General features: G+C 36.7%; 1 protein-coding gene across 1 annotated transcript in view; it reads right to left on the bottom strand.

The window, feature by feature from the left end:
* Window positions 1-26,572, bottom strand: part of DPYD (dihydropyrimidine dehydrogenase) — a 923,891-nt gene that overhangs the window by 488,494 nt on the left and 408,825 nt on the right. Inside the window, exon 12 of the mRNA XM_027536430.1 lies at window positions 8,603-8,787. Coding sequence (XP_027392231.1) covers window positions 8,603-8,787 — 185 coding nt within the window. The remainder of the gene's footprint in view (window positions 1-8,602; window positions 8,788-26,572) is intronic.

Genomic DNA, 26,572 nt, shown 5'->3' with positions numbered 1-26,572 from the left:
CACACATAAGAGACAGTGAATTTAAAATAGAATTCTGAGTCATAGAATGACATGACGAGGGGATGTCATCATTACTCTAATGATGTAATAAAACTGTGAGTTTTGAGATTATAGCTTCCATATGTTTAGATTGCTTTATTTAATGTAATGTCTCATGTCTATAGGGCTTCTCTTATGGTTCAGAGGTAAAGAATCCACCTGCAGACCAGGAGACATGGTTTCAGTCCCTGTGACTGGAAGATCAACTGGAGGAGGAAATGGCTACCAACTCCAATATTCTTGCTGAAAAGTCTCACAGACAGAGGAGTCTGGCGGGCTACAGACCAAGGGGTCACAGAGTCAGACAAGACTAAGCATGCACGCACACAGCTCATGTTTACAAGATCGTTTTCTGAGAACTCCCATGAATACTTTAGGGAAAATGATCTTCTGATCTAGGATTAGATTTAGAAGAATTTAGCTTGTATTCTATGTCCAATTTCTCAGAGAACATCTATCATGATGAGATATCATATAGCCTTTTCCCTCCTCTACTTTTTGTGACTACATTTTTGTTTGTATGTTAATAGTAGAAGAAGGCAAGTGCTGAATTTTCTGAGTGACTGCTTTTTTGTAAATAACGTTTGGTATTAACTCTTCTCTTTGGTAAAGCAGAATCTTAAGCACCTTTTACACTCTCTTTATGAAGTTGGTTTTGCCAAACAGATTCATTGAAGTAGTTTCTTCTCTCCTTTTCCTCTCTGAGATATACAAAGGAAGGCCAAGGAGTCCTACATTTTTGTAATGGGAGGGGTACCCCTATGTGCCTATGAACCTTCTACTCTATCCATTGAGTTGTGTGCTTATTAAGAGTGAGTTGTATGTTTCTTATCCCATTTGTGTTGGCTCTAAATATAAATAAAAATTACATAAATTGATGAGCTGTATGAATGTGAAAAGAAAGCGGGTTTATTCTGTAAAAACTAAGTTGAATATTTTCAAAGGTATGATAAAAAAGTGAGATACGAAAAAACAGTAGCTGTCAAATTAGGTGTGAGAGAAAGAACTGAAATGACTTCAAGGCAATTACAGAGATTCAGAAAATTGCTCTGTATGTTCCTTGAAAATGTTGCTCCATTTAAAAAAAAAAAAGGAAGTGGTAGACAATATATTATAGATAGAGAAGAAATATGTTAGAACTCCAGAGACTAAATTGAAAAGATCCTGGCCCTGTTTATTTTTTTTTAACAGAAATGAAAATGAGACAATATCTAAATGCTTTAAAATAAAATGATATGCTTAAAGTATGTGTATATTTTTCTTATATATTCCCATTTTAACTTTTTTGGATTAACCAACAAATTGGTGATTATTGTTCCATAGGACAAGACAATATTTTTGTACTCTTCTGTTTTTAAATAAATGTTCTGGATTTAACCAATTTACCATTAATAAATTTTCTAAATTTACCTATATAATTGTCTAATTTTTATCCCAATTAATAATTAAATGGTCTTTAATCATACTAATTAATTGTCCCCTTATTTTCTTTCTCTGGAAAGTTCAAATTCGTAGAATTTTCCATCGACTTAATCATTCCAGTTAAGGTATATTTTTAATAAGAATTAAGTTATACAAAGACTATAGCCTCCAATCACAATCTTCTAATTTCAAACTACTGAGGAACTCTCAGGATAAATTCTTTTGCATTATTTTATTTTTAAATTTTAAGACATACAGTTGGGGAAGAAGTTAATATCAAGGACTGCTGCTAATTGGCAAGAAAACTAACATTTCAGCGTTGAAAAGTACCAGGGAAGTAGTTTGGTATAAGGGAACAGGCACTTGTGTGTTCAAATTCTGGCTTCATTTCTAACAGGATACTGACCTTGAAGATTTATCATTTAAGACTTTATTTTTACCAACTATGAAACACAGATAATGATGCCTGTTTAACAGAGTCATTTAACCCAAAAATGCACAATTTATGATAGATGCTAAACAGCTGTGTGCTAGGTTGCTCCAATCGTGTCCAACTCTTTGCAACCCTATGGACTGTACAGCCTGCCAGACTCCTCTGTCCATAAGATTTTCCAGGCAATAATTCTGGAATGGGTTGCCATGCCCTCCTATAGGGGATCTTTCTGGCCCGGGGATCAGATCCCCATATCTTATGTCTCCTGCATTAACAGTCAGGTTCTTTACCACTAGCACCACCTGGGAAGCCCAGATACTAAAGAATTAGCTGTCGTTACTTCAACATTTGACAAGTGAATAAAAAAGGTATGTTTCAAAGAAGATAAAAATCAGGGACTACTGCTTTGGGGAGTCTTCTCGCCAAAATCTAGCCAACATTGATTTGACTACATTAGCATTTACTAGTTGTAGTAAATTTAGCTTTCTATTACATCATACATACTTTTCTCTGATTATTTAGCATGGATAAAATAACTAAATTCAAACAACATCATAAGCTGCTTGAGAGAAGAAAGGCTGATGGGTTAATGTGATCAATTTTCTTTTTCCCTAGTATAGAACTTTTATCTATCCATCTGTTAACATACATGCACACATGCATAAAGACACAAACATACACATATACATATTAGTTGAATAAATAAATCCATTAGAAAGATATACGTAGAAATACAAATTTTTAATTTCATAGATTTTATTTACCTGCAGTTATTCTTTCAGTTACATACTCTTTCTTTTGGTACATTGTCAAAATTATCTTAGTATTCTTACTTAAGTGTAAGAAGAAAACTTAAATATGCCTGGACTCCACTAACACAGTATTTCAAACAAGTAAGGTGAAGTCATATAGGATCACATTAGTATACAACCAAAAAAGAGTACATTTAATATTTTAAAATAATGACTTACAAGGGGAGGGGAAATGTTGACAAAATGAAAAATATTCCTCTCCTTGTTAATTCTAGATCTGACACGAGCACTTTTTTATTCAAACAATTCTTACCACATTTCTGCCCCACTGCATACATCAAATTAAATTCCCAAGCTGGGTATTCTCATCAATTTTTAACCCCAGTATTACAACAGATCCTTTCTCCTATTTTTTCTATATATTCTCCATGTTCAGGGTCTCCACTAGCCCAGAAAGCCTTTTGGTGAAATAAAACAAAGCTGTTGCACAGGTGCAAGGTTTATGGAGCAGGCAGAAAACACCTTTATGACAATTCAAGGAAGACACTTGCTCTGAATAGAAGCAGCACAACAACATTGTTCAGTGAGTGCAGCTCGGTCTGGATTTCAGCCAACTGGTACCCTTGTTTGGGCACCCCTTGCACAGTGAGCATGCTATGCAATCTTATCTAGCAGTGTTCTTTAAGTTCCAACAATTCAAATCACTCAATATTCTTCCAGTTTTTCTTACCTTCCCGCTTTACTCATATCCTGATTTTTATGAAGTCTGCTGACTCCATATTCTGATACCTACAGCCAGACAGAATCAATCATCATCTCTTCTATACTTTCTTGTGCCTTTACACTTAATATTATTGCGTTTGCTAATTTGTATTATATGTATGTTTACATAACTATTCTTAAAGCACCATTTAAAAAAAATATTGTTTATTGGATGAATGAATGAATCCATGCAAGAATGACTACATGGAGAGACAGATTGATAAATGGATAAATTGCAAATGGATAAATAAGTGAATCACTAGATAAAATGTTCTTATCATTATCTGAAATAGTCTCTTTCACTCTTCATCTATTAAAATACTATACTTACCTTCACATTCTATTCAAATCTCCAATTTTATAACTTTTCTTGATACCATTTTAATTGTTCTCAGGGAACAATCTCTAATAATTTACAAATAAATATTTATTATTTTACTAAGAGCTTTCCATAAATTCTCTTCTGTATTTTTCCCTGAAATCCAATAGAGTAGCAACTTTATCATTTCTCCTTTATTAATGACCATTAATAACTTATTGATATTAATAATTATCAATATTAATTTATTAATAATTCATTTATTTTCTCCTAAGAACTCCACGTCTTGGAACAATTATGTGATTTTACCAAAGTCATACAGTTTGAAACTGCTAGAATGGGATTTGAAATCTGGTCTGTTCAATCCACAACCCAAAAATGTAATGACTCTTTATACTTCCCCTCATTTATTCACTTTGGTACCCTCCCAAAGTGAAGTGTTAGACCAAGAGCTGGTACTCAATAAGTGGTAATTGACTAAATTAACTAATAAAATATAAGTAAAGATCACTTCAGATAACTATGAGAATACTGAAATCTCAACATAGGTGTCTTTAATAATCACTTTGTATATGACTTTTAAAACAAGAGGACAACACAGTTTTTCAAAATTGTATATAGTGCATATGCATGGACAAAGCAAGCGTGGCACGTGTTTGCATAACGTTTAATTACAAAAAATACTTATTCTTTAAAAATCTTCAAGATTATGTCTAAAAAAAAGTATATCTTAATTTAAAAAAGTATATTACAAAGAAAGTCTATCCAACTGCAATGACTGCATGCATGAAATAAGACTATAATGTACACACACAATATTTTTTTAAAAATCCATTATCCAGTGTTACATTTTTCCCTAAAAAGCATAATATAAGACAAGGTGTTATAAGCTTTCATTCATAAATATATTTCAGGCATTATAGAAAGTTTTCTAAATGAATACTACAGTTCTTACATTCATAAGAAAACACTATTTACAGTGCTAATTATATAACAAATTTTTAGTTCTAATTCTTCTTTAAATTCCTTTAAAATCAATTATCACTATACATTTTTTCTATTTAATAAATGAATACATTTTTTATTTTGAGGATATATTAGTAAATAGCACACCACTGGCTAGTGCAGTATCAGACCGGTAAGCAGACTCTAATCAGGGAAACACAGGATGTTAAAGAACACACCAGGAAGAATGTGTTCCTGGAAGAGGAGGAGAAGGCAAAACCTGAAGGGCAAGAGGGATGCAGACTTGTGAAACGATTGGAGTTAGGAAAGGACCAGATGTAGGAGAAATCTTGATGTGTTAGGGGAAATTCAAATTGGTTTCACGAGCGAAGGAGTACAAAGGGGAGTATGGGTTTCCCAGGTGGCTTAGTGGTAAAGAACCCACTGGCTAATTCAAGAGACACAGAAGACATGAGTTTGATCCCTGGATTGGGAAGATCCCCTGGAGGAGGGGATGGCAACCCACTCCAGTATTCTTCCCTGGGAAATCCCATGGACAAAGGAACCTGGCAGGCTACAGTCCATGGGGTCCACAAAGAATCTGACATTACCGAGTGATTGAACACACAAAGAGGAGTATACTCCACTTGAATATAAAGAGGAGCCTCTGAAGAGTTTTAAATGAAGAGCTTGTATGCTAGAAAGAAAACTCTGGCTTCAGTACAGGGGCCTTGAATTTGACAGAAGGAAACTGGAGACAATTTTAAGAGGTGACAGAGGCCAGAACTAAGATACTGACTGTATAGAAAGAAAAATCCTACTTCATCTGTATATTCCTTTTTATTCTCATAATTGCCTAGCACTTTGTATCCAGCACCCTCACAGAAAGGTGGAAGTGTTAACTTTACCTGACAGAGATTTTACCTACCTTCCATTTTAACTCTGTTTTAAAGTGCCATTCAATACTTTGTTTGACTGATCTGAATCCTGCAGCCAAATCCAAAATGCTTACTGGTCACTAATTTTTAATTTTTTATATATTAAAAACTATCATTGCTAGAAATTATATATATATATATATATATTAAAATCATATGCACTTTTTTCATCATACTTAAGAGTCTATATCTTTTATGAATAAGTGGAAACTAAGTAAAATGACTGTTCATTTCTATCAGTTCACATTTATCAGATTTAGGAAAGTAGAAAGATAATAATGAATTAAAAAACACTCTTAAGAATCCCTTTGAATGATAATTGTGAAGCACCATAAAACTACCACCTCCAAAAGTATAGTAAATATTTTCTATGTCATCTTAAAAGCTATAAATGGATTTAAATATATAGAAAACAATAACACTAACCATTCTCCATTTGCCTGTGTTCAATTTTACCTTTTCAAATCTCTTTAGCATTGCTTCCTTCCTATCATTTTCACTTCTGCAAACTGAATTCACATCTTCAATAGGTTTTTTGCTGGTCTAGCACAGAAGCCTTTTCTCCTGAGTCCACTCTCATTTCTTCAAGGAGCTAACAGACTGGTCAGTGACATGTCTGGTCAACTAAAAATTGTATTTCACACAAAAAATAATGAAATTAAAATAAGTTCATGAAAGTCTTTATAGGGATCAAGTTGACCAGGTATATATGAGAGAGGGAAGAAAAGAAATTTAAATAAGTAGCTCATAAAGAAGAGTGTACACAATTGTACTGTTTTACGAGAAAAAATATATGTATCAGCACACTAGTGTAACTCTTTCAACTGTGTTTTCTTAAGAAATAACTCTATTCTGAGACTATGCTGTTACCTACTTTTCTCATGAAGTAGACTGTTAATAAATGAAAGTAAATATAATTTCATGTGTTTGAATCTCTATTTTAATGCTATTACGCAGCAAAATAAGAAGCCATCGACAGTATATTGGTTTCCAAATTGACTTTGAAAGTTTTATTAGCCTGAGGAATCCAGAGTCTCTTTGCTTTCTGTCAAAAAGTGAAAGAAAATGGCAGAAAGCACAGAAGAACTATATAACCTCTAGATGAAAGTGAAACAGGAGAGTGAAAATCTGGTTTAAAACTCAACATTCAAAAAACTAAGATTAAGGCATCCGGTCCCATCACTTCATCTGCCAATTCATGGCAAATGTTTTCCCCATGTTTTAATGGAAACAGACTTTATTTTCTTGGGCTCCAAAATCACTATAGATGGTGACTGCAGCCATGAAATTTAAAGATGCCTGCTCCTTGGAAGAAAAGCTATGACAAACCTAGATAGCATATTAAAAAGCAGAGACACTACTTTACTGACAAAGGTCTGTATAGTCAAACATAGTCAAAGCTATGTTTTTTCCAGTAATCATATATTGATATGAGAGTTGAACCATTAAGAAAGCTGAGCATCTAAGAATTGATGCTTTTGAACTGTGGTGTTGGAGAAGACTCTTGAGAGTCCCATGGGCAGCAAGAAAATCCAACCAGTCAAGCCTAAGGGAAATCAGTACTGAATATGGACTGACGCTGAAGCTGGAACGCCAATATTTTCGCCTCCTGATGAGAAGAACTGACTCACTGGGAAAGACCCTGATGCTGGGAAAGATTGAAGGCAGGAGGAAAAGGGGACAACAGAGGATAAGATGGTTGGAGAGCATCACTGACTCAATAGATGTGAGTTTGAGCATGCTCTGGGAGTTGGTGATGGACAGGGAAAGCAGGCATGCTGTAGTCTATTGGGTCGCAAAGACATGACTGAGTGACTGGACTGAACTGAATCCAGAGTCTGAGGACCACTGATGTAGAGGATTTGACTCTAGGAATCAGAAATTTTAAATACAGGAAGTAAAACAAGTTTAGGAGGTTGTGTTTGGTTTAAAAGCAGTGAGTTTGAAGTGTAGGTAAAATATATATACAAGTCGAGTACTGAATTTGAAATGTTGTTTAGACAAGTGAAGATGTTTAGCAGCCAGTGAGACCATGGACAGAATTTCCTACTGGAGATACACAGTAGGAAGTTAAGCACATGGGTGCCCTGGGAGAATACTAGGAATATAAGAAGAGAAGAATGAGGAAACACAAAAAAGGGTGACAGGTTTGAGGACAGAAAAAGCAAAAAGAGCCAAAGCAGGAATCCATCCTCAGTGCTTGTCATGAACTGTTCCTACTATGTGTTTCTGAGGTCATGGGGACACTCCAAAATACAGATGCTGATGAGCCTGCAGTGGAAACCACCACCGATGCATCTCCCCAAAACACTGAACAGCTTCCCCAGTGGCTCAGTGGTAAAGAATCGTCCAGCCATGCAGGAGACATAAGAAACGCAGGTTCTATCCTTGGGTTGAGAAGATTGCCTGGAGGAGGGCGTGGCAATTCACTCCAGTATTCTTGCCTATAGAATCACATAGACAGAGGAGCTTGGCAGGTTACAGTCCATAAGATCTCAAAGAGTCAGACACGACTGAAGTGACTTAGCATGCATGCATGCAAAAACACTGCTTCCTAAATCACACTTTTGTCTCAGTGCACAGCCAGTAGGGTTTACAACTATACTGCTGCTGCTGCTGCTGCTGCTGCTGCTAAGTCACTTCAGTCGTGTCCAACTCTGTGCGACCCCATAGATGGCAGCCCACCAGGCTTCCCCGTCCCTTGGATTCTCTAGGCAAGAACACTGGAGTGGGTTGCCATTTCCTTCTCCAATACATGAAAGTGGAAAGTGAAAGTGAAGTCGCTCAGTCGTGTCTGACTCTTAGCGACCCCATGGACTGCAGCCTACCAGGCTCCTTCGTCCATGGGATTTTCCAGGCAAGAGTACTGGAGTGGGGTGCCATTGCCTTCTCCATACACCTTATAGAAATGCTCATATGAATAAGTAACAAAGATAAATGAAGTACTAATCCACTGGGAAAAAATTAACTGAATTTGATGGTAAACGCCTACCTGTATATATCTGTGAATGTACCAAGAGGCTTGCTTTCCATCATTCACGGCTTCCACTGTAGTGTTGGCTATACCAACCACATCACCACCTGCAAACACCCATGGCTCACTGGTTTGCATAGTTTCTGGATCTACTTCTGGGAGATCCCATCTGTTAAATTTTATAGGGCTCAAGGCTTCTTTTACTGCAAAAAGTGAAAGAAAGCAAGCAATGACTAATTTGTGCAACACATAACAATAATTTGAAAATTAAGAAAAATTATGGTTTAATTATTATTCAAGGGATTCAAAAAACTGTTTTTAATGAACCATAAAAATGGAAAGTTAATGAAATATCTGAGTTAACAATACATTCAAAGTGTACCGACTTAATCAACTCAAAATAAAACTCACATGTATAGATACAAGCAATATTTCAGATCTGGTATTTTTGTCTAAGAATCTTAGACAAAATGGGAGACTACAGTCCTTTAAATATTATAAATGTTATAAAAAGCATTTCTAAAACTTTGTCCATAACCATTATTTTCACAAATTTATTACTTATATGACCCCAAATTTATTTCTGTGTAACACCGGTGTAAGTTATATTATGAATTTGAGTCAATTGCCAATATCTTCCTTTCACAGAAAGTTTTATAAACAAGAAAAAATCTTATACATTTTCATCAAGTTTTTTACATTTAATGTTAGGTGATTTAATGAATCAAGAATACAGTTAAAATTAGCCAGCAAAAATCAACAAATGCAAACATTAACATTAGTTCTTTGGGGAAATTTCTCTGTAAAAGAGATTTAAATTTTCTGCTAAATATGCTGTGTCCCAATGAATTTAAACATGTCAGAAAAAGGGAGAAATTGAATCCTATTAAGAAAAAATTTCTAAAGAAGTTGACTAGACACATGATCTGGATATTTGGAAGAGATGAAAGAAAGTAAGTTAGATAAGAAGTTGATCTAGAGAAGAAATGAAGAAAGGTAGATCGTACCATATATGATGGAGCAAACTGAGCCAATGTTTAAGATAAAATGTTCTTTTCAGATATTCACGCGATAAATTTTAAGCAGAGCTTCTCGTGTGTCTGTGTATGTACTAAGTCACCTTAGTCATGTCCAACTCTTTGCCAACCTACGGAGTGTAGCCCACCAGGCTTCTCTGTCCATGGGATTCTTCAGGCAAGAATACTGGAGTGGGTTGCCATGCCCTTCTCTAGGTGATCTTCCTGACCCAGGGATTGAACTCACATCTCTTATGTCTTCTGCATTGATAGGTGGGTTCTTTACCACTAGTGCCACCTGGAAAGCCCTACAAGTTCTCATGATATACTAAAGGGAGCTATTCTTTACTGTAATTGAAAAGAAAATATAACTACGTAAACTAAGGGCTTCCCTTGTGGCTCAGACGGTAAGTATCTGCCTACAATGCAGGAGACCCGGGTTCGATCCCTGGGTCGGGAAGTTCCCCTGGAGAAGGAAATGGCAACCCATTCCAGTATTCTTGCCTGGAAAATTCCATGGACAGAGGAGCCCGGTAGGCTACAGTCCATGGGGTCACAAAGAGTCGGACACGACTGAGCAACTTCACTTCACTTCACTTCAAACTAAGGGAGAAGATAATAGAAGTTCTTGGAGCACAAAAGTTAGTTGTTGAATAGACTGACAATTTAAGTTCAAAATTAAATAGCCAAGTGTAAAAACAAAATAAGTTATTCTAATTTTTTTTCCTGAACAATAAAGAAAAAATATAAAAATAAACTCTGGTACATGTTTGTAGCTTTCTGCTTGAAACAGATTAGAATTCTAGAAAACCATTAAGGGACTATTGTTTTTTTTTGTTGTTGTTGTTGATTGTGCTTTCTCCACAAGACTGTAGGTTCCATGAGAACAAGAATATATCCATGCTGTGGTGCTTACCACTGTGTCACCAAGCCTAGTGTATCACTTAAAACACGGAAGACACTCAATTCAATGGATAGATGAATGGATTGATGGATGGATGGATGAATAAATTAGCAGATGGGTCAATGCCATCATGCTCAGGTTTTTATTTAAAAATCTACTGTTTGTATCTCTGATGCAAATTCACCTTTCATTGAGAGCAAAATTTAATATACATATAATTATTTTCAATGCAGGATGGCATTATGAGAAGATTTTTCTAATGTTTTTAAAGGTCACATGGAAAGAAACCTTAACATTTGTTCCCTATTGCATAAAAGATCATCACTACCATCTGTTGACAGTTACCTGAGTTTCAAAACTTTGATAGTGAGCATGACTCATCTGTTCAACTTATTATAATAAAGGTAACTGTTAACACACCATCATTGAATGGTATAGCCGCAAGGGAAGCCCAAGAATACTGGAGCAGGTAGCCGATCTCTTCTCCAGGGGATTTTCCTGACCCAGGAATCAAACCAGGGTCTCCTGCATTGCAGGCAGATTCTCTACCAACGGAGCTATCAGGGAGTCCCATAGATAAGCATAAACATATGCAAGAGATAAAAAATAATTCTCCTGTATAAGAAATGACCTTATTTGTCCAAGACTTTGATACAACCTTGTCCTGTATAGAATATGAAATAAAGATGATTTTTAAATGAGAAGGAATTCGAAACTATTTCACTAGGAGATCAAAGCCTTTTTATACATTTTTCTCATTTTTTATAGGAATACTCTTGAAGGTTAGCACAGATTTCACTTTAAGCTTGAGCAAGGCAGGGATTATGCCTTAGTTATCTTTGATTTCCCACAGCAGCTATTAGTCAAAGCCATATATACTGTGAAGTTATTGAAGATTAAGCTCCAGGGTCCCTCACTTGCGTGGGCCTCTTTCAAGACCTAAATTTGAATTTGCAATTTTTTTCTTTTTTTATAGAAAAGCCCTCAAATTATATAGGCTTCAGGTCTCACAAAATTTGAATCTATTGAATCTATTCAAGCTCAGTGAATTGTAAATAGTAGGTGCTGAATAAATGCTTGAATTAAAGTGAAATTCATGAGTAATGTGTTTTATACTTTTTTATGATTTAATGCACATGGTATGATTCACTTTAATATTAGAGTGCCATTACTAATTCAGTCAATAAATAGTCAGGAGATGTTACTAGAAGTTTAATAAGTAATTATTGCATTTCTTAAAATATTTAGCACCAACACTATAAATCAACCTAGGAATATGTATTTGTGAATTCAAAAGCACCAATTCTATTCACAGGTCTTTCCATTAGATACACATTGTATTATTTTATGTCTCTAGACATTCATATATACTCATGTTTACTTTTTAAATTATGCTCTCTTTCCTCAATATTTGATTCAATTATAACTTAAAGTCTTAGATCTGACTACAAACTGTTTTAATTATATTCTATCATTTGTAACATCCAACTAACCTCATAAATAATCAAATAATTTCCTGATACTCTATTCCAAAAGAGAATTTATGTCTCATATTAAAATTATCTCAGCTCTCTTTTAAAAATCATCTATTTAACTCCCCCCTACTCTTTTTTAGAGGCCTTCAAGTTTAAAATGTCCATAGGTTCATTTAATAAATAAATAGAACGCAATGAGAGACCAAGCATTTGGTTATGCTGTTATGAAATAGTATAGCAAAGCTTACATCAATCAAAATAAAAATCGTTTCTTTGCATTTTAATATCTAATAGTTCAACTTGTCCTTTATCATTTGGACAAACTTTATCATTGAAAAAGTAGAATATGGACAGCTTATAAGAATATAAGTGACCCTTAAGTGAGTCAGAAATGTTTTCTATCAGTGGCACTAAGCAGCTAACACAAGAATGACTGTTCATTACAACTAGAGCAGCAGATAATTAGGATCATTTCCCTATAAGCACAATAGACTCAATATTTAAGCATGAGAGGTAGAGAGAGAGAAAGAAAGAGACAGAGAGAAAGAGGGGGGATCATTAAGTTTCTGAAATTTTGTTGATTCTGACTGGATCCAAGTAACACTTGGATACTGTGGATCCAAGTAACACTTTTTCACAATTTCAATGACTCTTTTGAAAGACAGCAGTTATTTCCATCATTTAATCATACTTTTAAAGCTCCAAAGTATTTAAGTTAGAATGCAAATTAAAGATTCAGTGAAAAAAACTACATGTGCTTTTATTCATAATTTGTCAGAAAGGAGTTCATTTATTTAGCTGCTTCTTACGAGGGAGACTTTCATCGTCATTGTAACCATCCTTCTATGAACTCCTCACAGCTCTCTTACATCTCTGCTGATACGTCTAACTTGGGATACAATAAAAATAAGTCTCAGAAGGATATCTTCTGTTCTGCCTTTATCTGGCTTGGAAAGAGTGAAAGCATAAGTGGATGAAAAATGTATATTTACATTTGCAAACCAAATAACTGCTTGTCATTTCCTGTGAAGTGTTAAATGAATATTAATAGAAGGATTGTATTATTTTCTTTCTTGTTTATAAAATAATGGGGGTGGGTAGAGTGGGATTTTCTGTTACAATCATACACAGTTTCCCCACAGATTTTTGTGAGATTGCATCTTGCTGGAGACTGCAGCATATGCCCTGGTAGCTCCGTAGATGAACAGAAAAAGAACTTGAAAAAGAATCCCAAAATGTGCTTATTCACAGCCTATATTATTCTGCAAATGGGAGAGAAATGTGTTAAATGATATGGTGCCTGGAATTTTATGCAGTCTTTAAAAGGAACAAAAACATCCTTTATTCATACCAAACATTCAAGATTTATGTTAATTTTCGGCTTTAATTACTACTATGTTCCAATGAGCTGATTTAAAAAACAAAGACACTCTGAGGTAGCTTTAAAACAAGAAACGGTTTTGAAATAGGAACTTTTAGTCAACTTAATGTTATGCATGAAATGATTTTTTTATATAGACTTAATTGTATTGTGACACACAAGTTCTTCAATAAGCCACAGCTTAAAATTGCAGAAACCCTCCCTGAGGGACACATCACTAGCAGATGCAGATTGCCAAGGTCAATTAAACTGATGTAGCTGTGCTGTCATATATGTAGAAGAGAAACCCGTGAGCATATGACAAGTATATTTCTCAGTGTTTATAAAAAGATGTCAAAGATGTTATATTTTAGTACATAAATATAAATTAATTCTCCATAAACAATAAAACAATACAACAGAAATTATAATGAAGAAGGATTATTAGTATTTTTCAGTGAATTTGAGATGCTATAAAACAATGGGGGGAATAAAAAAAATTCCAACATTTATAAGAAAATGATATCTTGAAAACAGATGAATTCATCTATGTGCTTGTTGTTTAATTTTACATAACCTCTTAGCCAATAGGACCAAAGCACAATGAAACAAAACGACAAGCTGAGGCAATAACCTCAGTAAATCAGAGCTGAAAACAAAATATCAGCAAGAGCAAATAAATTCTAATTACAGGGCCAGGATATCAGAACTGTTTAAATAGAATAAGCTGGGGTGAGGAGGGGACAGAACCACAGAATGCCTAAGAATATCAAGTCCCGAAGGCATGAGCTCTGTCCTCACATCTCCCTCTTCCTCTAAGTATTCGAATCAATATGCAGTCCATTCCCAAACACGAGGGAGAGAACAATGAAGGTTCATCAACTTCTTTCTGTAAACCCCTTAAGAGTCAACCTTGATACTTTACCTTCCTCCCCTTCTTGGACTTCAAGTAACTGGTTCTTTTTAGAATATCATCTTTCTCTTATTCTCCTCTGTCACCTCCTACGTTGAATGAAAGTGAAAGCTGCTCAGTAGTGTCCAACTCTTTGCGACCCCATGAACCATTACAATCCATGAAATTCTCCAGGCCAGGGTACTGGCATGGGTAGCTTTTCCCTTCTCCAGGAGCTCTTCCCAACCCAGGGATTGAACCCAGGTCTCTGGCATTGCAAGCGGACTCTTACCTGCTGAGCCACAAGGGAAGCCCAAGAATACTGGAGAGGGTAGCCTATCCCTTCTCCAGTGGATCTTTCCAACCTTGGAATCGAACTGGGGTCTCCTGCATTGCAGGTGGATTCTTTACCAACTGAGCTATCAGGGAAGCCCTAGGTTGAATAACCTGGGTCTCTCTTCTCACTGCAATTCTCACATCTTCTTCTATCTAATTTCTTAATTTACACTGACTTCCTACCTTTTTCACCACCCAATTATTCCTTTCAGTTTATCCCTCTTATGAAAATATGGTGTTTATTGTCACCAAATTCCATGACCTCAGTCCTCCTCGCTTTTCCCTTTCTATAGCACCCATTAGCTGAATCATGTTAATTTTGATCTCTTTCTCTGATTTGCAGAATGCTACTCTATCTGGGCTCTCATTCTTTTTAAACTGTCCATGGGCTCCATCTGGCTACGCCTCATCTCATCCTCCTCCTCTTTGTAGCTCTCAAACATCATCTGCTACACTTCACTGCATCAGAAATTATAGTCATGCAGTCCATGGGGTCGCAAAAAGTCGGACACGACTGAGTGACTTCACTTCACTTCACTTCTGTCTTTAAACTTCATCTCTCTGGAAGTGACTTCAAATGCTACCTTCCACTTTTTTATTCTGACACTCCCATCTGCCTGGTTAGAGATTCCAATGTGGATGTTCTACTGTCCCTCCTAAATCATCACATCTAAAACCCAGTTCAACAGCTTCCTCTGGGCCTTTCACATTTTACAAGTGATTATCAGTAAGCTTGGTTTTTCATGTCTCCTTCTCATTGTGACCACCAAAGCTTCACTGAAACTCTCTTCACTATGATGATCCAGAGGGCCATATCCAGCGACTCTTCCAGTGATCGGCCCAGTTCAGGACCAGGACTAGGGTGAGGTGGGGTGAGGCATCCAAATAGTAAGATTTAAGAAGGTCTTTAGGCACAAGATCATGCAAAGGCAGTTCACTGCCTCAACTGTCTCAACCTAAGCATGGGACTGCCTTCCTTGACTTCTCAGGAGCTCTCAATAGATAACCACTTCCTCCTCATAAAAGTCCCTTATCTAGGCTTCAATGACACCACACTTCCTGCTTTTCCATGTGCCTCCATGATCACACTTTAACCTTTACTGCTGTTTTTTTCTATTCTCCTTTACCAAAAAACAAAAACCTGGAAATAGGCCTTAATTTTGGTATAATTTTTCAATTTTTTCTCTCCAATCATCTTATTATGTGGCCAATTACCATATACTAACAACTGAACAGAAGGAAACGCTCTCCTAGTTACTTCCTACATCTCATTCACGTCATCCTCACCTAATGAAGAACAAGAAAAGCAATTAGCATTTATTGATCCCTTGTGTATGGCAGACATATCCGATTCTGGATGTTTCCATACAGTAATCTCATTTAGATCACAACACAATTCTTTAAGTTAGGTATTATTAGTAGCATCCTAAATACAGCTAAGAGATGGAAAAGTCAGTATATCAGTTTAGCCACTCAGTCGTGTCCGACTCTTTGTGACCCCATGGACTGCAGCATGCCAGGCTTCTCTGTCCAAGACCAGCTCCTATGAAACCAGTTATTTCTCACTTCCAAGCTCTTCTTGCCACTGACCCTTGGTGTGAGGGCAAGAAAAAGCCAGGGATAGACCAAAAACCGTCTCTCTACTGGGAACAATGCTGCTAAGTCGCTTCAGTCATATCTGACTCTGTGCGACCCCATAGACGGCAGCCCACCAGGCTACTCCGTCCCTGGGATTCTCCAGGCAAGAACACTGGAGTGGGTTGCCATTTCCTTCTCCAATGCATGAAAGTGAAAAGTGAAAGTGAAGTCGCTTAGTTTTGTCCGACTCTTCACGACCCCATGGACTGCAGCCTACCAGGCTCCTCCACCCATAGGATTTTCCAGGCAAGAGTACTGGAGTGGGGTGCCATTGCCTTCTCCAAACAATGGGAGAAGGCAATGGCACCTTCTTCTTCTTCTTCTGGGAACAATGGGAATAACTAAAATGAAGCAGATTGGAGTTGAAGAGACAGTGATTATTTTTCTTGTAGGTCTTATTTCCACAATTTGAGAGTCAGTTCATTATAGAGAAGAAGCCCAAATATTTCCCTTTAAAAATAAAGCTTCTAAAGAAGGTCTCTGGGCTTCTCAAGTGGCTCAGTGGTAAAGAATCTGCCTGCTAAGCAGGAGATACATGTTCGATCTCTGGGTTGGGAAGATCCTCTGCACAAGGAAATGGCAACCCACTACAGTATTCTTGCCTGGAAAATCCCATATCCAGAGGAGCCTGGCAGGTTACAGTTCATGGGGGTTTCAAAGAGTTGGACAGGACTTAGCAATTAAACAGCAACAAAGAAAGACTCTATATGACAATTACGCTGACAAGTAGAATAGGCACTTGGCTAATACCTTTTGATTGATTTAACTATTTGAATTATCCACTGCTATATTTAAAAAAAAAATGTTCATTTGGATATGCTTGTAGAACTCAGACAATGTAAAAGTACAGATTTAATTTTCTTTCCTTCCTTGCCCAGGATAAGCTTAGGCTCCCCAAATTAAATACAAAAGATAGATGTCAATAATAGCCTGTAGCAACTCCTTTTGTTTTACTTGTATTCTACAGGGAGTCTCCTTCTCATTTCCTAAACTGACCAACTAATCAATTCAGAATTAAAATTGCCTAAGCACTTCACCTTGATTTGCTTATTCCTCTGCAATAATTCCATCTATTTAAAACACTAAACTCCTTGAAGATTTGATTTCATTTTCTCTGGAAGAGATCTCTCAAGGAGGTCAGTGTCCTTGAAGAAAATATATGGGGATTGTTTTCAAATTCTCTGTTGGATTCCCAAATGCTGCACTTTGATTTGCTTATTTATATTCAATGATACCGTCTACTTAAGACTACAAACTCCTTGAAGGAATAGACCATCCTTTAATCTGATTTGGACTATAATCATCATAATTCTATGCACATTTGGGTGCTTAATACCTCTTGATAATTAGGAGACAGTGAAAAAAAAGTGGAAAGGCTACTGAAATATTTTATATAACTTCTCAGTGAAAGAACTTTTTAAAATGTTGAATGATATCATCAAGTGTTAGAAATAATTACAGAAAGGGGTTAAAAAATGTTTAATATAAAATCCTCATTTGCTGCATTTAAAGCATAAATAAAAACAAATAGAAAGCCAGAAGTAAATTACACTACTTGTGAAAACAATATTATTAAAATATAAGTGAATACTGAAAAATATTTTAATTAACAAAATAAATCAAATGGAAAAGATTCCCTAAATAGAGCTTTAAAAGTAAGTCTATGTGTGTTTGACTGCCATGACTAATTATGTATCCATGTAATGTGTGTTCAATTTGGGCTTATTTAAATAGCAGAAATGCTCATTAGCTGCAGTATATCTGTGAAGCTTCAGTAAACAGTTTAATGGTTTTTATGTTTAACCAATTTCATAAGTTCCTGTAATTTTAGCTTTAGCAGCTCATTAATGTTATTTTTTGATATCCATCTTATGACTTTTTTTCCTTGTCAATCGGTGGCAGGCAGATTTCAGTGCAAATTTAAAACATACAATAGAATTTATTTTAAACAATTTTAGCACGTAAATAAATGCAAAAGTCAAAAATATAGGTTCTCTATAGAGTATTGATTGTATTACTATGTAGTCAATAAATATCTTTGGTACTGACAAAGGCTACATATTAAATAGAATTTGTGATGATAATAATGACAAATAATTATTGAGTGCCCCCATGAACATGTAGCTGGTTCTGGACAAGTCAACTCATGTTATCTCTTTGTATTTTCACAGAAGAGGTATTACTTTAATTGTATAGTTAGGAAACTGAGACTGAGCTAAGTTACACAGATTACTATCTCATAATTTGAACCTAACTACAAGCCACTATCGCTGTTCTAAGTGGGAATACCTGGAGTTCTTTATGGGCATTTGGAGATAAATACCTAAACCTTAGGAGAGGGCCCTACAACTTAAGATTAGATATAGTCATAGGATGGAAGAAGTTCTTAGAGAAAGAGCACAAGTCTGGGTAAAAATAGAATGAACCATTTATTTTTAAAGTGGTAGCAATCACTACCTGAGCTAAAGCCAGAAGAGGAATCATCAGAGTTTCATGAAGATCAACGTATTTCTTTGTCACACAAGCCAAGAAGTGGTAATTTTAAGAAATGCCAAATACAAGAGAAATGTAAGGTAGATAACTAGATTTGAGGATCTGGAGGTCAATGAGCAGTAAAAAGAGGACTTTCGTAGATAAATGATGAAGGCAAAAATCAGAATAAAAGGGGTTAAGGAGAAAAGATCTGGCAAAGACAGCAAGGCAGTGCATACAGGATAGTCTTCTGGGAGTTTAATAACGATTGCATAGGGAAAAAAATTAAGGCAGTAGCTTGCATTCATTCATTCTATTAGCAAATATTCATTTATTATCTACTGTGTAGTAAATCCAGCTGTAGGCACTGTAGTAAAGCACAGATAAGGGACCTGTCCTTGTATAATGTACATTTCAGTTGGCAGAAGATAAAATAAATAAAAGTAAATAAGTGAACCAAATGATGGTGAAAATGGCTATGAAGAGAATGACATGAATGAGAGTGTTACGTGGGGAGGGGACTGAGAAGTAGAAGAGGTGCTGTAGTGGGGATGCAGGGGCACAGACGATTCTTAGATGAGATGACATCTGAGCTAATACATAAAGGATAAGACAGGGATAGCAGGTGAGGACCTTGAGGCAGATCATTCCAGGCAGAGGGAACCATTACAGAGGAGTTAGAATGAGTGGAAGTTGATGCATTTGGAGAGCTGAAGGGAGACTTTATGTGGGTAGAAGGAAGCAAGCGAGAAGAGAGGAGGCCAAGAGATAGGCAGAGGCTGATCGAGGAGGGCTTCAGAAGCTGGGAAGGATTTTATTCTAAATAAAGTAGGACAAAGTAGAATTGATTTGTTTTATGTATTTCATTCTAAATAAAGTAGGAAACCACTGGAGGGTTTGGAACAGGGGGATGAAATGATGTAATTTCTGTTTATAAAGCTGATTCTGATAGGATTACAAGGAAGAAAGAGTAAATGCAGGGTGACCAGTGAGAAGGTTACTAGTTTCTATGCAAGTGACAGTGGCCAGCATCTAACCATTGCCTCAACAGAAGGAGGACTGCCGGTCTTCATGTGACACTTAACATAAACATCACTTTCAAATGTTCTTGTCTTTACCTTGAATTTTCTGTAGGGGCATTTAGAATAAAGCAATCATTTCATTCTGTTCATCCCAACATTTATCCATCTCTTCATTCATCCATCTATCCATTCATTCAGTGACCCCTTGAGACTGCTGGGTACTTTGGATTAAAATATGAATAAATTATCCTGCAGTCCTACTGTCAACATAATTAGAATACATAAAGTGTATGGATTGAAACAGGAGAAGACCAGGAGCCGATTAACTATATGTTTTACTCTGTGGTGAGGGGAACGTATTTCATCGACATGGCCCTTTAGATTTCAGGTACCCACCAACTTTAGAATAAAATTCAAACACTTTAGTCTTACACTAAAACATTTTGTGAATTAGCAATGGTATATTTCAATGATATATATTATATGACTTTTTCTTGTTGGATGCCTTATGATCTAGCCAAAGGAATTACCCCTTGTATTATCCATCCTGTTCACTCTGACAAAATGTGCTTTTCCCTTGTCTCTAGTCTCTTAATTCCAACCCACTTCCCATCTCTATTACAAATACCCCTGCCTCCGTAAAACCTTCTTTGATGATTACAGCTGCAAGTCATCTCTCCATCCTGTGTGTTATGCTAACAGTGTATCTATTTCTCCTTGAGTCTACCTAATGGCATTTTTATGTGCATTTTCCCTCTCCTTTAGACTGCAAGCTCCTGTAGACAGAGTCAATGCATTCATTTTTTGTGAACTCAGGAGAACTTAACACAGAATCTAATAAACCGAGAATGAAAGCACAGGAAGTAAAGTCCCACAAGTACGTAGGAGGGCAGATTAGAAGGGTGTCAGAATTAAATAGAAGCATTTGGTTTCAATCCCACCATCAGGGGAGAATAACTTTAGATTCTAAAGCATGAGAGTAATGCAATGATACTGATGATCTAGTAGCTCATTTGGCATCAGTGTTCAAATACAGGGAAAACACTGGGCCATATTAAACCAAGTGAATCATCACTATACTTTTCAGAGGACTTGGAAAATCACTGGATGTTTGCTGAATACAATATGCTTGGTACTCTTTCATGCACTTGTATGGAAAAAGTGGTTGTGTAATTGAAAGTCCCTTGAAAACATTTTAAAGAGCTTCATAATCACAAAATACTATAAGAATGGTTAGAATGGAAACAAGGTGGGCATGAGACAGCATTGGAACATACAAAGCTTGAGTGAGACCTCTGAATACATGTTCAAATAAGAGCTGGCTTTCTCCTCCAGCAATGCCAGCATGTTGGGGAAATCTAATAAATTATATGAACATATTATATTTACATTAGGTATCTTCCATATTTGGGGGCTATATATTAAATATGCTTCCCAGCAGCTATTTGGTAAAGAATCCACCTGCATTTCATGAGACACAGGAGACACGGGTTCAATCCCTGGGTCAGGAAGATCGCCTGGAACCCACTCCAGTATTCCTGCCCACTCCCACTCCAGTATTCTTGCCTGGAGAAACCCATGGAGAGAGGAGCCTGGCTGGCTACAGTCCACTGGGCTGCAAAGAGTTGGACACAATTGAAGTGACTTAGCACATATTAAATATGATTCAATGTAATTTCCTAATTCATAAAATTACAACTTATATGCATGTAGGTCAATATCTAATTTATCTGTCTGCTGCTGCTGCTGCTGCTAAGTTGCTTCGCTTAGGTCTGACTCTGTGCGACCCCATAGATGGCAGCCCACCAGGCTCCCCCGTCCCTGGGATTCTCCAGGCAAGAACACTGGAGTGGGTTGCCATTTCCTTCTCCAATGCGTGAAAGTGAAAAGTGAAAGTGAAGTTGCTCAGTCGTGTCCAACTCTTAGCGATCCCTTGGAGTGCAGCCCACCAGGCTCCTCCATCCATGGGACTCTCCAGGCAAGAGTACTGGAATGGGGTGCCATTGCCTTCTCCGAATTTATCTGTCTAAAATAGGTATATTGTTATTTTTATTTTGTGCTTTCAGCCAAGAACACAAATGCAAAGTAATTAACAATAATCTGTAATATGAAATATATATTACTAAGATAATTAGCGTAAAATCTACATCATTCCTAAATTTTTAATTTGACTAAATTTTGTATCTTGATTTTACATCATAGCAGCTTACTATATTTTAACACTTCACAAGAATATCAGGTTTAAGAATAAACTTGTAGTGTACCATGAACTAACTAGTATTTAAAAGGCAAATATAATAGGCTATATCAATAAAGCTCTTGACATGTATTACAGTCACTATATGCTGAATACCATTTTCCTACATTTGAAGATTTCTGTTCTCTGAAACAATTTTGTTATTTTTCCATTTTCTCCCTTCTTTTCCCAGCAAAACTTGTTACATGCCGCTGCTCTACTTCTTGTGTGTAATCTTTGATTTGATGGAAAAGTACTGATTTATCCACCGTCTCCCTGTAAGAATGCATATGATATCAACCACTAGTGAAACCTGGAAAATAAAGATAAGGGAAGGCTCTGAACAGAGCTGTTCACTGGGGAAACAAACCTATTCCTATGCAGTTATTAGAGGGAAGTAAAATAATTACAGAAATATCTTGTTATGCTTCCAATGGATGTCCAAGGCAGTTGTAAGTGATGTGATGTTGATTCCAAATCACTTTCAACACTGTTATCAGTTTGACCTCCTTCCTCATCACCTCCACCCCTTTACAGTAATTCCAAAGAAAAACTATGCAAAGACTCCATTATTTTGGATGGTTATTATGCAGAAATGCCAGTACGTGCTTTAAATTCTACCACTTTATTCTCACTCTTCACAGTATATGCTATCATAAAAAGATAATAAATGTTTCAGTGAGAAAAAAAAATCTGATAATTAGGGCAATTTTTAAGACAGTATGTACAGTTTTACTATTGGTTTTCTGAGAATGCTACTTTTCTAAAACAGGGTTAAAAGCAAGACAATGTACAGGGACTGAAAAGGGATTTATTCTCATCACTGGGCCAACAATACAAAGGATATATCAATGTTTTATTTCTCAGGATAATGGAAAGGTAGTATCAGGAACTACATGCATTAGTAAAACTGGGGGAGGTGCAGAATCACAGACTAAAACTGTCTTGATGCCCATGTCCTCCTAAAATATTTACCATCTAAAGATAAGCATAAGAAAGGCTGACTTTTTTTCCTGTTCATAATATGACAGATTCTTCTTGATTTCCAGAAGAAATGCCACATGTCCTCTTTATTCATACTTTTAAGAAACTGTCATCTAAGCTATAAGTTATAATAGTCTTTATTCATTAATCCAACCAATGAATAACCACTATTCTAGACACTAGGTTATGAAAGTGAAAAGACAAATGATATATAATGATACCTACTGTCTCTTTTCAATCTGAAACGTCTTAGTTCTAGTCCTATTTCCAGCTGTTGAATGGATTAGCAAATCCAAATGAAACACATCACCATTTCCCTCGGATCTATTTGCTCTACCTGCTGCATTCATGAGTTCTTCAGGCATTATATGGACATATCTGATTATATCCAGTTAGATCCCATGCTAGATTTTCCATATTCCACCTCTTTATCAAACAGATGACCAAATCATTAATGTCTGTGTAAAAAATACATCTGGATTCTGGATGTTCTTCAGTAGTGCTATGTCCTTTAACTTAACTTAAGCCTTAAGCAGTAACCATGCAAATTGACAGTCTTTTAACTGGTTTCATCAACACTATTCTGTCTTAATCCAAAGCCATCTTTATTACTATCACTGCCACCTTGGAGAAGCATGTTTATTTCACACTCCTGATGCTTCTTTTCATGTGGGGGAACAAATATTGGTATAATACTTGTGGTGTCACTCTGTATCTCACCTATCTTTAAAAAGCTGCAATCGGTAATTATAATTAGCAGATATGAAAGAAGAAATTAGGCTTGTGTGGCATCACCAATGCAACGAACCTGAACTTGGGCAAACTCCAGGAGATGGTGAGGAACAGGGAGGCGTGGCACACTCCAATCCATGGGGCCGCAAAGAGCGACTGGGCGACTGAACAACAACAGCACACCCTTGCCAAGAGTATAGCTTGACAGCTGCCCAGTTGAGGGTGCCTCCCTTCCTTTAAACTAAAAATCTTCCTGCTTCAGCTTCCCAACAGGGAACCTGCATTGTTGGATCACACCTGTGACTGGTGAGTAACTTACCTACTTCAGGCATCTAATAGCAGGAAACACATTTGTCTTCTGATATGAAGCACCTCAAGGGTGACTTCATGGTTTCCCAACTATTTGAAGAATATTATAAATGGTTCAAACCCAAGTAGAGAGAAGGAAGATCCAGCACCTACCAGAATTGCTACATTAACATAAAGATCTCTCCAATATTTAAGCCTCCTCATTTATCAGTTGGGTGTGTATAGGACAAAATTCACAACCCCTGGGTTAGCATGTAAGTCTCCTAATTTCACCTAAATTTGTAGACAAATTTCCTCCAATCTTACCGCTATCCACTTCCCACCTTATCTTAACATGCAGCATGTGCTCCAGCTAAACAGAATTTCTCACTGCTGTCTGGTCACCTGAGGCCGTTTATCAGCTTGCACCTTGTGTATGATATTCCCTCTAACAGAGAAAATCCTTGTTGTTGTTCAGTCACTAAGTCGTGTCCAACTCTTTGCAACCCCATGGACTGAAGCACACCAGGCTATCCTGTCCTTCACCATCTCCTGGAGCTTGCTCAAACTCATGTCCATTGAGTTGGTGATGCTATCTAACCACCTCGTCCTCTGTTGTCCCCTTCTCCTCCTGCGTTCAATCTTTCCCAGCATCAGGGTCTTTTCTAATGAGTCAGCTCTTTGCATCAGGTGGCCAAAGTATTAGAACTCCAGCTTCACCATCAGTCCTTCCAATGAATATTCAGGGTTTATTTCCTTTAAGATTGACTAGTTTGATATCCTTGCTGTCTAAGGAACTCTCAAGAGTCTCCTCCAACACCACAGTTCAAAAAGCATCAATTCTTCGACGATCAACCTTCTTTATGGTCCAAAGCTCACATTCATACATGACTACTGGAAAAAACATAGCTTTGACTAAAAGGACCTTTGTTGGTAAAGTAATCTCTCTACTTTCTAATACACTGTCTAGGTTTGTCATGGCTTTTCTTCCAAGGAGCAAGCATCTTTTAATTTCATGGCTGCAGTTATCATGTGCAGTGATTTTGGAGCCCAAGAAAATAAAGTCTGTCACTCTTTCCATTGTCTGCCCATCTATTTGCCATGAAGTGATGGGACCAGGTGCCATGATCTTTGTTTTTTGAATGCTGAGTTTTAAGGCAGCTTTTTCACTCTCCTCTTTCACTTTCATCAAGAGGCTCTTTAGTTCCTCTTCGCTTTCTGCCATAAGGATGGTGTCATCTGCATATCTGAGGTTATTGATATTTCTCCCAGCAATCTTGATTCCAGTTTGTGCTTCATCCAGCCTGGCATTTCACATGATGTACTCTGAATATAAGTTAAATAAGCAGGGTGACAATATACAGCCTTGACATACTCCTTTCCCAATTTGGAACCAGTCTGTTGTTCCATGTCCGATTCTAACCTGTGCTTCTTGACCTGCATACAGGTTTCTCAGGAGGCAGATAAGGTAGTCTGGTATTCCATCTCTTGAAGAATTTTCCACCATTTGTTTTGATTCACAGAGTCAAAGGCTTTAGTATACTCAATGAAGCACACAATGAAGTAGAAGTCAATAGTCAATGAAGCAGAAGTAGAAATTTTTCTGGAATTCTCTTGCTTTTTCTATAATCTAACAGATGTTGGCAATTTGATCTGGTTCCTCTGCCTTTTCTAAATCCAGCTTGAACATCTGCAAGTTCTTGGTTACATGTTGAAGCCTATCTTGGAGAATTTTGAGCACTGCTTTGCTAGCATATGAGATGAGTGGAATTGTGCGGTAGTTTGAACATTCTTTGGTGTTGTCTTTCTTTGGGATTGAAATGAAAGCTGACCTTTTCCAGTCCTGAGGCCATTGCTGAGTTTTCCAAATTTGCTGACATATTGAGTGCAGAGCTTTCATAGCATCATCTTTTCAGGCTTGAGCAGGAGAAACTCCTACTCAAGCCCTACAATCCAAACCAAATATCACTTCAGATTAGCACATTATGCTACAGTGCATGTATTATTTACATGCCTGTTTCTCTCATTAGCCTATGTGAATCTCTGAAAGGCCAAGACTCCCTTTTACTCATATTTGTATTCTTAGTGCCTGGACAGTCCCTATAACATATTTGGGTATTAAAAAGTTATTCATTGAATGAAAAATAATGAGAGAATAAATAATAGAAATCATAAAATAAAAAGTTAAATTTTGGACATAAAAGTGAAATATTCAGACTTTCATGTATAATGATGAGAAAGAACATGCATGAAATAAGTAGGATGACAACTTTCTAAAGACATGGTATTTTTTTAATATAGCTTTTAAAAATGACTGTAAAATGACGACTTAATCTAACAATGTGGTGTTGAGCAAGTTGCATAATCTCCCCCTGGCTCTCTCCCTTCCACCCCCATTCCACCTGGAAACTCCTACACATCACTCAGCCTTCAATTTACAACCCACTTCCTCCAGGAGGCTTCTCTGAACCTTCAGATTGTTCTCTCTCTGCTTCCTGAGGACTCTAAACTTCTCCCAGCACAATTTATTATGAATGTGAGTCTTGCCTGGTTAAACTGCATTCCTGGATGTCAAGTTTGCATGTGCCTGTTCTCCACTTTATCCTGAGAACACACTCAGTGTCTGGAACAGC

The sequence above is a fragment of the Bos indicus x Bos taurus genome, chromosome 3 (assembly GCF_003369695.1).
Source record: "Bos indicus x Bos taurus breed Angus x Brahman F1 hybrid chromosome 3, Bos_hybrid_MaternalHap_v2.0, whole genome shotgun sequence".
NCBI classification, from domain to species: domain Eukaryota; kingdom Metazoa; phylum Chordata; class Mammalia; order Artiodactyla; family Bovidae; genus Bos; species Bos indicus x Bos taurus.
This window is presented reverse-complemented; position numbering and strand designations above follow the sequence as displayed.